Raw genomic sequence first — 12037 nt, forward strand, 5'->3', positions numbered from 1 at the left:
TCCTGGTATTTCGTATCGCCGGGATATTTCCCAGTGTGCCCTGTTTTGCGCACTGGAGTGTTTTGACGCTTTACCGCGTAACTCTGTGTTTTCGGAATAAATCCTGTTATTCTGCGATTTACCCTCCTGCGCCTGACTCCTTCGAAATCACTCATCACACAAACGCTTGTGGCTACAGTTAGTTCCAGTCCCCTCCCTCTAAACCAGCACTGAGACTGTCCCTCTATGAGCTTCATCGGCATCTGTCAATCTGTTCCTCTTACCGAGGGTCTATCAGACCCTGAGGGTCTATCAGACCCTCACCCTAACCCTAACCCAGGGCCGGACTACTGCATTTGGGGCCCTGGGGCACCGACATTTGAAAATATATATATAATGCTGTTTTACACATTTTGTCATAAGGCTAAGAGAAAATGTTGCAGTTTTAAAGCTAATTTCCTGCAATTCTACACTTTTTTGCCCTGGGAGTGGCCCTTGGGGCACGTGACCTGCGATCCCGCCCGGTAACCCGGCCCGGCCCTAACCGCTCTCTGTAAATAATAATAACAAGCTCAGTACTGGTTGGTGAATGTCTTTCCCAGATCAGCTGAAACCATGAAAACTGTCAACCCTGTCACTCTCTGTCACGATCGTCGGGAACAGATGAGGACCAAGGCGCAGCGTTGCAGGCAAACATACTCTTTATTGAGCGAAACGCGATCAAAACAACAAAGACGGTAACGTGACAGTACACGGTCAAACACAACCAACTTGAAACAAGAACCCACAAAAACCAAAGGAAAAACCGACAGTTTAAATATGGCTCCCAATCAGAGACAACCAGCAAACAGCTGACACTCGTTGCCTCTGATTGGGAGTCACTCAGGCCAACATAGAAATAGAGAACATAGATCTACACACCCTGGCTCAACATAACAGTGTCCCCAGAGCCAGGGCGTGACAGTACCCCCCCCTAAAGGCGCGGACTCAGACCGCGCCAACTAAATACCATAGGGGAGGGACCGGGTGGGCACTCTGCCTTGGCGGCGGATCCGGCTCTGGGCCCGATCCCCACTCCCTTTCCAACCCCCCAAAGTACCCCTGGTCCGGTCTGACCCCGCTGGCCGGAGCCGGACTGACGACACGCACCCCTGGCTTGGTGCGTGGAGCAGGAACGGACCGGACCGGGCTGACGATGCGCACCCCTGGCTTGGTGCGTGGAGTAGCAACTGGCCGGACCGGGCTGACGATGCGCACCCCTGGCTTAGTGCGTGGAGGAGGAACGGGCCGAGCCGGGCTGACGATACGCACCCCTGGCTTGGTGCGGGGAACAGGCACGGGCCGTGCTGGACTGACGACGCACACCACTGGCTTGGTGTGGAGAGCAGGAGCGGGCCGGACAGGGCTGACGAAACGCACCACAGACTTGGTGCGGGGAGCAGGAATGGGCCGGACTGGGCTGGCGACGCGCACCACAGACTTGGTGCGGAGAGCAGGAACGGGCCGGACAGGGCTGACGAAACGCACCACAGACTTGGTGCGGGGAGCAGTCCACCTCGACTTGGCTTGGCCCAGTCGAGACTCCTACTCCACTGATCCCAGGTCCATCCTTTCTCCTCCTCACGCTGCTTGGTCCTGTCTTGGTGGGTTCTTCTGTCACGATCGTCGGGAACAGATGAGGACCAAGGCGCAGCGTTGCAGGCAAACATACTCTTTATTGAGCGAAACGCGATCAAAACAACAAAGACGGTAACGTGACAGTACACGGTCAAACACAACCAACTTGAAACAAGAACCCACAAAAACCAAAGGAAAAACCGACAGTTTAAATATGGCTCCCAATCAGAGACAACCAGCAAACAGCTGACACTCGTTGCCTCTGATTGGGAGTCACTCAGGCCAACATAGAAATAGAGAACATAGATCTACACACCCTGGCTCAACATAACAGTGTCCCCAGAGCCAGGGCGTGACACTCTCTATCTCTGTCTGTCAACCCTGTCACTCTCTATCTCTGTCTGTCAACCCTGTCACTCTCTATCTCTGTCTGTCAACCCTGTCACTCTCTATCTCTGTCTGTCAACCCTGTCACTCTCTATCTCTGTCTGTCTGACCCTGTCACTCTCTATCTCTGTCTGTCAACCCTGTCACTCTCTATCTCTGTCTGTCAACCCTGTCTAACCCATGCTGCCCTACAAAGGCAAAACGCCTTCGTAGGGCAGACAGACATTTCTGATACTCCATGATATATTCTGATCAACTGGCTCATTCTTGAGTCAGGAAACTAAATACCACATTAATCAGATAATATACCTTGCCATTACAACAGATCAAAGATTTTTGACCAAATTCATAGTTACTGTGTTTTGCCTTTGTAGGGCAGCACAGTACATCAACCTCTTTCAGCATGGTACATCAACCTCTTTCAGCATGGTACATCAACCTCTTTCAGCACGGTACATCAACCTCTTTCAGCATGGTACATCAACCTCTTTCAGCACGGTACATCAACCTCTTTCAGCATGGTACATCAACCTCTTTCAGCACGGTACATCAACCTCTTTCAGCACGGTACATCAACCTCTTTCAGCACAGTACATCAACCTCTTTCAGCACGGTACATCAACCTCTTTCAGCACAGTACATCAACCTCTTTCAGCACGGTACATCAACCTCTTTCAGCACGGTACATCAACCTCTTTCAGCACGGTACATCAACCTCTTTCAGCACAGTACATCAACCTCTTTCAGCACGGTACATCAACCTCTTTCAGCACAGTACATCAACCTCTTTCAGCATGGTACATCAACCTCTTTCAGCATGGTACATCAACCTCTTTCAGCACGGTACATCAACCTCTTTCAGCACGGTACATCAACCTCTTTCAGCACGGTACATCAACCTCTTTCAGCACGGTACATCAACCTCTTTCAGCACGGTACATCAACCTCTTTCAGCATGGTACATCAACCGCTTTCAGCACGGTACATCAACCTCTTTCAGCACGGTACATCAACCTCTTTCAGCACAGTACATCAACCTCTTTCAGCACGGTACATCAACCTCTTTCAGCACGGTACATCAACCTCTTTCAGCACGGTACATCAACCTCTTTCAGCACAGTACATCAACCTCTTTCAGCACGGTACATCAACCTCTTTCAGCATGGTACATCAACCTCTTTCAGCACAGTACATCAACCTCTTTCAGCATGGTACATCAACCTCTTTCAGCATGGTACATCAACCTCTTTCAGCACGGTACATCAACCTCTTTCAGCACGGTACATCAACCTCTTTCAGCATGGTACATCAACATCTGGCAACATTACCTCCTCCACACTGATTCTCAACACGGGGGGCCCCACAAGGGTGCGTCCTCAGTCCCCTCCTGTATTCTCTGTATGCCCACTACTGCATGGCCTCACACAGTTCCAACTCCATCATCAAGTTCACTGATGACATGACAGTAGTAGACATGATTACCAACAACAAGACAACCTATAGGGAGGAGGTAGACACTCTGACAGCATGGTGCCAGGTAAACAACCTCTCCCCTCAACGTCAGCAAAACAAAGGAGCTGATTGTTGACTTCAGGAGGAACCAGGCTGGACACGCCAGCATCCTCATCAATGGGGCCACGGTGGAGACGGTCAATAACTTCAAATTCCTCTGCGTACACATCTCAGAGAAGCTTAAATGGTCTAACCATATGAACGCCGTGGTGAAGAAGGCACGACAGCGACTCTTCAACCTCAGGATGCTGAAGAAAACTGGCCTGTGCCCGAGGGCCCTCACAGTGTTCTACAGGAACACCATCGAGAGCATGCTGTCGGGCTGCATCACAGCCTGGTGCGGCAACTCCACCGCCAGGCTCTTCAGAGGGTGATACGTGTAGCCGAACGCACCATTGGTCTGTCCTCCAGGACAGCTACAACACCAGGTGTCACAGGAAGGTCAAGAAGATCATCAGGGACCTCAGCCATCCAAGCCACGCCCTGTTCTCCCCTGCTTCGATCACTCAGACGCGGGCAGTACAGGAGCATCGGGCAGTACAGGAGCATCGGGCAGTACAGGAGCATCGGGCAGTACAGGAGCATCGGGCAGTACAGGAGCATCGGGCAGTACAGGAGCATCGGGCAGTACAGGAGCATCGGGCAGTACAGGAGCATCGGGGAGTACAGGAGCATCGGGCAGTACAGAAGCATCGGGCAGTACAGGAGCATCGGGCAGTACAGGAGCATCGGGCAGTACAGGAGCATCGGGCAGTACAGGAGCATCGTGGCAAAAACTGAAAGACTGGTCAATATTTTCTATCCTCAGACCATCCCCCCCTCCCCCAACGACATTCATCACTGTTGCAGTTGTTAATATGTATATTATTGATTTATGTATTATAATTTGTTATTGTTTTTATTCCACCCCCTCAATGGACCTGCTGCTCCTCCTATAGTCACCCCCCCTCAACAGTCTCTGCCTCCACCCCAATAGAGTTATGATGTATGTAGTGAACTTTTTAACATTTTCATTATTTGATTTAACTGCATGTTGGAGCTCGGAGCGTAAGGTTTTCACACATCTAACCCTGTACATGTGACTATTAAACACTCTGAATCGGAATAACAGCAGGGCAGAGTGTTTTCTTTAGCTTGTCATGAGATGGGTGTTTGTTTTTTTTAGTTAGGCAGCGGTATTAAACCGGATGAAGGAGTGACGTGTGTAAATATCCTAAAATATATAAAGGGAAGAACGCAACGTGTTTTAGTCACATAGTTTACTGGTTAAGACATCTTTCTCTAGATGTTCTCTATGAAAATCCATTTAAAGAATAATGTCAAATCCAACTGTTGCTTTGGGATTGGAGGCATGGCATATGGTATCTCTCTCTCTCTCTCTCTTCCTCTCTCTCTCTCTCTCTCTCTCTCTCTCTCTCTCTCTCTCTCTCTTCCTCTCTCTCACCTTTACCCTGTAGTTCCCTCTATCTTTCTCTGCTATCCCTGGGGGACAAAGTGGGGCTTTGGGAAAAAGCAAAATCTCTCTCTCTCTCTCTCTCTCTCTCTCTCTCTCTCTCTCTCTCTCTCTCTCTCTCTCTCTCTCTCTCTCTCTCTCTCTCTCAGGCTGAACCCCCCCCTCTCTCTCTCTCTCTCTCTCTCAACATTTTCCCACAGTGCTTGGCTGTATTTCATCCCCATGAAGTCACAGGTCATCTGGGGTTGGGAAAAGGGGACCACTGAGGAAGGAGGAGGGGAGTTGCATGAAAGAAGGGAATGAGAGAACGAACGAGTCCTGCTCTTTTGGAGATGTATTCCTCAGTGGTTTAGGAACAGAGAAGAGTAGAGAAGAGAGGGAAGGGAGAGGAGAGGAGAGGAGAGGAGAGGAGAGGAGAGGAGAGGAGAGGAGAGGAGAGGAGAGGAGAGGTCAGTCAAGGCTATTGTTGAAAAGCCTTGAAATGAAGGGAGTAGAGAAGAGCAGGGAGAAAGTGTGACAATAGAGATTACAATGTCACAGGAAGGATGTTATTGTCAGATAAACACTGGTCAAAGCAACACACACACAAACACACACATACACACACACGTACGTAGTGAATGAGACAGTGATTAAGGAAGAGGAATCCGAGAGACTGTAGTTTGGCCAACCAGCCTCCTGAGACTCTATCCCTCTGAGACACACAGACATGGAAACTCTCAGCTGTCTCTCTCAATCTCTCTCTCTTCTCTCTCTCTCGTTCTCTCTCTTCCTCGCTCTCTCTCTCTTTCTGTCCTCCTCTCACTCTCTCTCCTATGACTCATATTCACTCTGGAAGAGACAAATGCAGAGTGACCTGACAAAACACCAACAATATTGTCCATCTCAGAGCAGAGATGTTCTTTCACGTCACATCACATGGGGAGAGACAGAGAGTCAAACCTAGCATATTTCTATTTCCAAAGAAGATTACAACTGAGAACAATTAAAGAACGGCAAAAGTATTTAGAAAAGGGGGAAATGTTATTTTCCTCTGCCTCAAAACCCACTTCTCTCTTCTCCAATCCTTCTCTCTTCTCCATTCCTCCCCCTCATCTCCCCTCACTTCTTCCTCCCTGGGTTGTTTATCAGAAATGTCATTATGAAATGCTGCTTTACTGTAAGCAACTTCACCATGGAAAACCCCTCCATTTCTCTCATGCCATATCTATCTGCTTAATGTACCTTAATATCCATGTATTATTATTTATTTACTCCCTTCATTCCTTCACCCCCTGGATGCAGACAGCATAAGCTGGCATGGAAAAACCCTCTCCAACTCCAACACAGTAGGAACAGCACTCTCTCTCTCTCTCTCTCTCTCCACATCCTCCTCCCCTCCTATTTCTCCCCTCTCTCCCTCCACAGTTTATATTGTAATCCACTGTTATAAACTCAGGGAGGTGCAGTGTCTGTCTTGTCATTGTCATTGTCAGTAAACACAGGGGGCATAGGGTTGGGTGAGCACTTCAGTCTCTCTGCTGTAACCTGACACACACACACCCTATTTTCCACGACTTGGGCCTCTCTATGCCCTGATAAACATAGCGGCCCTGACCAGCCAGGCAGAGTTGAGAGAGAGGGGGGGTGAGAGAGAGGGGTGTGAGAGAGAGAGAGAGAGAGGGGGGGTGAGAGAGGAGAGGGGGGTGAGAGAGAGAGAGAGAGAGAGAGAGAGGGGGAGAGAGAGAGGGTGAGAGAGAGAGGGTGAGAGAGAGAGAGAGAGAGAGAGAGAGAGAGAGAGAGAGAGAGAGAGAGAGAGAGAGAGGGGGTGAGAGAGAGGAGAGAGGGGGTGAGAGAGAGGAGAGGGAGAGAGAGAGAGAGAGAGAGAGGGGGAGAGAGAGAGAGAGAGAGAGAGAGAGAGGGGGTGAGAGAGAGGAGAGAGAGAGAGAGCGAGAGAGAGAGAGAGAGAGGGGGGGTGAGAGAGAGGAGAGAGAGGGGGTGAGAGAGAGGAGAGAGAGAGAGAGAGAGAGAGAGGGGGAGGAGAGAGAGAGAGCGAGAGAGAGAGAGAGAGAGAGGGGGGGTGAGAGAGAGGGAGAGAGAGGGGGGTGAGAGAGAGAGGAGAGAGAGAGAGAGAGAGAGAGAGAGAGAGAGGGGGGTGAGAGAGAGGAGAGAGAGGGGGGTGAGAGAGGAGAGAGAGAGAGAGAGAGAGAGAGAGAGAGAGAGGGGGGTGAGAGAGAGAGGAGAGAGGGTGGTGAGAGAGGAGAGAGTGGGGGGTGAGAGAGGGAGAGAGAGAGAGCGAGAGAGAGCAAGAGAGAGAGAGCGAGGAGAGAGAGAGAGAGAGAGAGAGAGAGAGAGAGAGAGAGAAAATGTCCCAGCCTAGAGTAAAGTGATGGCTGAGACACAACCTCTACAATATCAGGAACGGATAAAAGATGAGACCATCCACATTAGTTTTAAAGCTGGCATGTTACACTGTTTCACAGACCAGTAAGACAGCAACAGCATGCAGGAGCAGGAGGTTTGGACTTGGGTCCGAGAAGGGTGCAATTGCGTCTGCAATTCTGGGCGTTCCTGCTTGTGGGCATTCCTGCATCATTTATACTTCTATGGGTCCAGTATTAAGCTAGGACATGTGGGAGCGCTCCACTACAGTAGGTGGCGTTAATGCACAATAACGTCGGATGCTACAGCCGCAAATAAACCCCACAGAAGAAGGTGCGGGGGTGGGGCGACAACGCTAGCTAGCTAGCCGTACCCAGATAGACAGTGTCCTTCGCCCACCGCCTGTCGGGCACGGTTTTCTCCGGCACACAGCAAGGTCTGAAGGCAGGGGCGACACCGTCTGCGAGCTAACTAGCAAGCTAACTAGCAAGCTAGAACACGGTTTCGCTAAACAAGTTAGCTAGCACATGGTGTCGCCCCCAGCCTCCCAACTGCTATGCTAATGGGGGGGGGGCGACCGGTAGACAGTGTCCTTCGCCCCCACCTGTTTGCCACTGTTTTCCTGCAGTTTTGTTAACGACGGTGAGGGCAGGTGTTCGGCAGGCGGGAGTGAATAAAACTGTCCACCGGTATCGCTCCCGCTAGCTAAGGCCGGCAGGTAGCTTAGTGGTTAAGAGCGTTGTGCCAGTAACCGAAATGACCAATTTATTTATTTATTTATAGCAAGGAGGACTCCGGAATGACCCACATTCAGAAGAGTCACAAGCAATGAAGATGTGGTGCTGGAAGAAGGGAGGGGAGTGGTCCTACCTCCTTCTGCGGTGCGTAGTGTGGCCCAGCGTGTCCAGTCTGACGCGCCCTGGGTCGTGTGGCAGGCCAGCCTCACTGCGTACCCGCTATGGGGCTCCAGATCCCTGATCAGGTGACTGGCTGGTGGGACGTCCACATTCTGGTTGCGATCCACACCGCCGACACCGACGTCCTCTCCTGAACTCTTGACCTAAAGAAGGGACAAACAACGTTTCGATGACGTTACAACAACGTAATAACCTGAGAGTCCTCTCCTGAACGCTTGGCCTAGGGCATAGAGAGGCAGACAGGCTAGGTTAGTGTCTGTATATATGACATAGGATGGTGAGATAGCAATGCTATAACGTTGATACAACCACAGAACCACGTAAGAATCTGTGTTGTGTAAAGAATAATATTAGACTCTATGCATCTCTAATGAAAAACAGAACTGGGTATCAGTTGAAACTTAACACATGTTATCCATTCGCTTAAATAACATATACAAGATAGGATAGATACAGTTTCTGGTCCAAAGAATGCAGTTTCCCTCATCAGTATAATATAGATTGTAAAGATTTTGAATTTGGTGGTCAGTTTCCCTCATCAGTATAATATAGATTGTAAAGATATTGAATTTGCTGATCAGTTTCCCTCATCAGTATAGTATAGAAACAAGAAGAGAGTTTCAGTTTCTCCTTAAAGGGAAGTCATCTGTCACACTTCCTCTTCACATCACCAGAGAACATCTTTCACCATGACCCTTAACCCTATCTTTCACCTCACGTTTTTCCTCATTGGTTAGCAGCTGTGTATGTGTGCATTGGTGCTGTGTGACTCTATGTGTGTCTGTGTCTGTGTGTGTGTGTGTGTGTGTGTGTGTGTGTGTGTGTGTGTGTGTGTGTGTGTGTGTGTGTGCTATAATTAGCCTGTAAACGTCTAGCAACTTCTTCAACCCCCCCCCCCCCTAACTCTTCTTTACCGGTTGGGCTGAGAGCCAGACAGTGAGCTGCTTCAGAAATGCTGACTGGTCTCGTTCAACTTCACAGAGAGAACATTAACATGCTGCCTCGACACAGATCCTCCAGTAAACACTGTTAACGCAGGACCACACAGCAGGAGACGAGAGAAGAGAGTTAGTGGCGTTAAGATCTAAATCACATGGTACAGCAGGAGACGAGAGAAGAGAGTTAGTGGCGTTAAGAATCACATGGTACAGCAGGAGATGAGAGAAGAGAGTTAGTGGCGTTAAGATCTAAATCACATGGTACAGCAGGAGACGAGAGAAGAGAGTTAGTGGCGTTAAAATCTAAATCACATGGTACAGCAGGAGACGAGAGAAGAGAGTTAGTGGCGTTAAGAATCACATGGTACAGCAGGAGACGAGAGAAGAGAGTTAGTGGCGTTAAGATCTAAATCACATGGTACAGCAGGAGACGAGAGAAGAGAGTTAGTGGCGTTAAGAATCACATGGTACAGCAGGAGACGAGAGAAGAGAGTTAGTGGCGTTAAGAATCACATGGTACAGCAGGAGACGGAGAGAAGAGAGTTAGTGGCGTGAGATCTAAATCCATGGTACAGCAGGAGACGAGAGAAGAGAGTTAGTGGCGTTAAGAATCACATGGTACAGCAGGAGACGAGAGAAGAGAGTTAGTGGCGTTAAGAATCACATGGTACAGCAGGAGACGAGAGAAGAGAGTTAGTGGCGTTAAGAATCACATGGTACAGCAGGAGACGAGAGAAGAGAGTTAGTGGCGTTAAGAATCACATGGTACAGCAGGAGACGAGAGAAGAGAGTTAGTGGCGTTAAGAATCACATGGTACAGCAGGAGACGAGAGAAGAGAGTTAGTGGCGTTAAGATCTAAATCACATGGTACAGCAGGAGACGAGAGAAGAGAGTTAGTGGCGTTAAGATCTAAATCACATGGTACAGCAGGAGACGAGAGAAGAGAGTTAGTGGCGTTAAGATCTAAATCACATGGTACAGCAGGAGACGAGAGAAGAGAGTTAGTGGCGTTAAGATCTAAATCACATGGTACAGCAGGAGACGAGAGAAGAGAGTTAGTGGCGTTAAGATCTAAATCACATGGTACAGCAGGAGACGGAGAGAAGAGAGTTAGTGGCGTTAAGATCTAAATCACATGGTACAGCAGGAGACGAGAGAAGAGAGTTAGTGGCGTTAAGAATCACATGGTACAGCAGGAGACGAGAGAAGAGAGTTAGTGGCGTTAAGAATCACATGGTACAGCAGGAGACGAGAGAAGAGAGTTAGTGGCGTTAAGAATCACATGGTACAGCAGGGAGACGAGAGAAGGGAGTTAGTGGCGTTAAGAATCACATGGTACAGCAGGAGACGAGAGAAGAGAGTTAGTGGCGTTAAGAATCACATGGTACAGCAGGAGACGAGAGAAGAGAGTTAGTGGCGTTAAGAATCACATGGTACAGCAGGAGACGAGAGAAGAGAGTTAGTGGCGTTAAGATCTAAATCACATGGTACAGCAGGAGACGAGAGAAGAGAGTTAGTGGCGTTAAGATCTAAATCACATGGTACAGCAGGAGACGAGAGAAGAGAGTTAGTGGCGTTAAGATCTAAATCACATGGTACAGCAGGAGACGAGAGAAGAGAGTTAGTGGCGTTAAGATCTAAATCACATGGTACAGCAGGAGACGAGAGAAGAGAGTTAGTGGCGTTAAGATCTAAATCACATGGTACAGCAGGAGACGAGAGAAGAGAGTTAGTGGCGTTAAGATCTAAATCACATGGTACAGCAGGAGACGAGAGAAGAGAGTTAGTGGCGAAGATCTAAATCACATGGTACAGCAGGAGACGAGAGAAGAGAGTTAGTGGCGTTAAGATCTAAATCACATGGTACAGCAGGAGACGAGAGAAGAGAGTTAGTGGCGTTAAGATCTAAATCACATGGTACAGCAGGAGACGAGAGAAGAGAGTTAGTGGCGTTAAGATCTAAATCACATGGTACAGCAGGAGACGAGAGAAGAGAGTTAGTGGCGTTAAGATCTAAATCACATGGTACAGCAGGAGACGAGAGAAGAGAGTTAGTGGCGTTAAGATCTAAATCACATGGTACAGCAGGAGACGAGAGAAGAGAGTTAGTGGCGTTAAGATCTAAATCACATGGTACAGCAGGAGACGAGAGAAGAGAGTTAGTGGCGTTAAGATCTAAATCACATGGTACAGCAGGAGACGAGAGAAGAGAGTTAGTGGCGTTAAGATCTAAATCACATGGTACAGCAGGAGACGAGAGAAGAGAGTTAGTGGCGTTAAGATCTAAATCACATGGTACAGCAGGAGACGAGAGAAGAGAGTTAGTGGCGTTAAGATCTAAATCACATGGTACAGCAGGAAACGAGAGAAGAGAGTTAGTGGCGTTAAGATCTAAATCACATGGTACAGCAGGAGACGAGAGAAGAGAGTTAGTGGCGTTAAGAATCACATGGTACAGCAGGAGACGAGAGAAGAGAGTTAGTGGCGTTAAGAATCACATGGTACAGCAGGAGACGAGAGAAGAGAGTTAGTGGCGTTAAGAATCACATGGTACAGCAGGAGACGAGAGAAGAGAGTTAGTGGCGTTAAGAATCACATGGTACAGCAGGAGACGAGAGAGGAGAGTTAGTGGCGTTAAGATCTAAATCACATGGTACAGCAGGAGACGAGAGAAGAGAGTTAGTGGCGTTAAGATCTAAATCACATGGTACAGCCAGTCTGGATTATTGGGGTGTTGTTCTCTTTTGGGGGTGGTGTTGTGTTGTGGTGTGGTGGTGTTGTGTTGTGGTGGTGTGGTGGTGTGGTGGTGTGGTGGTGTGGTGGTGTGGTGTGTTGTGGTGTGGTGTGGTGTGTTGTGTTGTGTTGTGGTGTG

At 48.9% G+C, this 12037-nt stretch overlaps 1 protein-coding gene across 1 annotated transcript in view; it reads right to left on the bottom strand.

The window, feature by feature from the left end:
- The window catches only part of LOC121568102 (tyrosine-protein kinase receptor UFO), an 88052-nt gene that overhangs the window by 48089 nt on the left and 27926 nt on the right, over positions 1-12037 (bottom strand). Inside the window, exon 6 of the mRNA XM_041878691.2 lies at positions 8180-8369. Within this exon, the coding sequence (XP_041734625.2) occupies positions 8180-8369 (190 nt within the window). The remainder of the gene's footprint in view (positions 1-8179; positions 8370-12037) is intronic.

Source organism: Coregonus clupeaformis, chromosome 6 (assembly GCF_020615455.1).
Source record: "Coregonus clupeaformis isolate EN_2021a chromosome 6, ASM2061545v1, whole genome shotgun sequence".
NCBI classification, from domain to species: domain Eukaryota; kingdom Metazoa; phylum Chordata; class Actinopteri; order Salmoniformes; family Salmonidae; genus Coregonus; species Coregonus clupeaformis.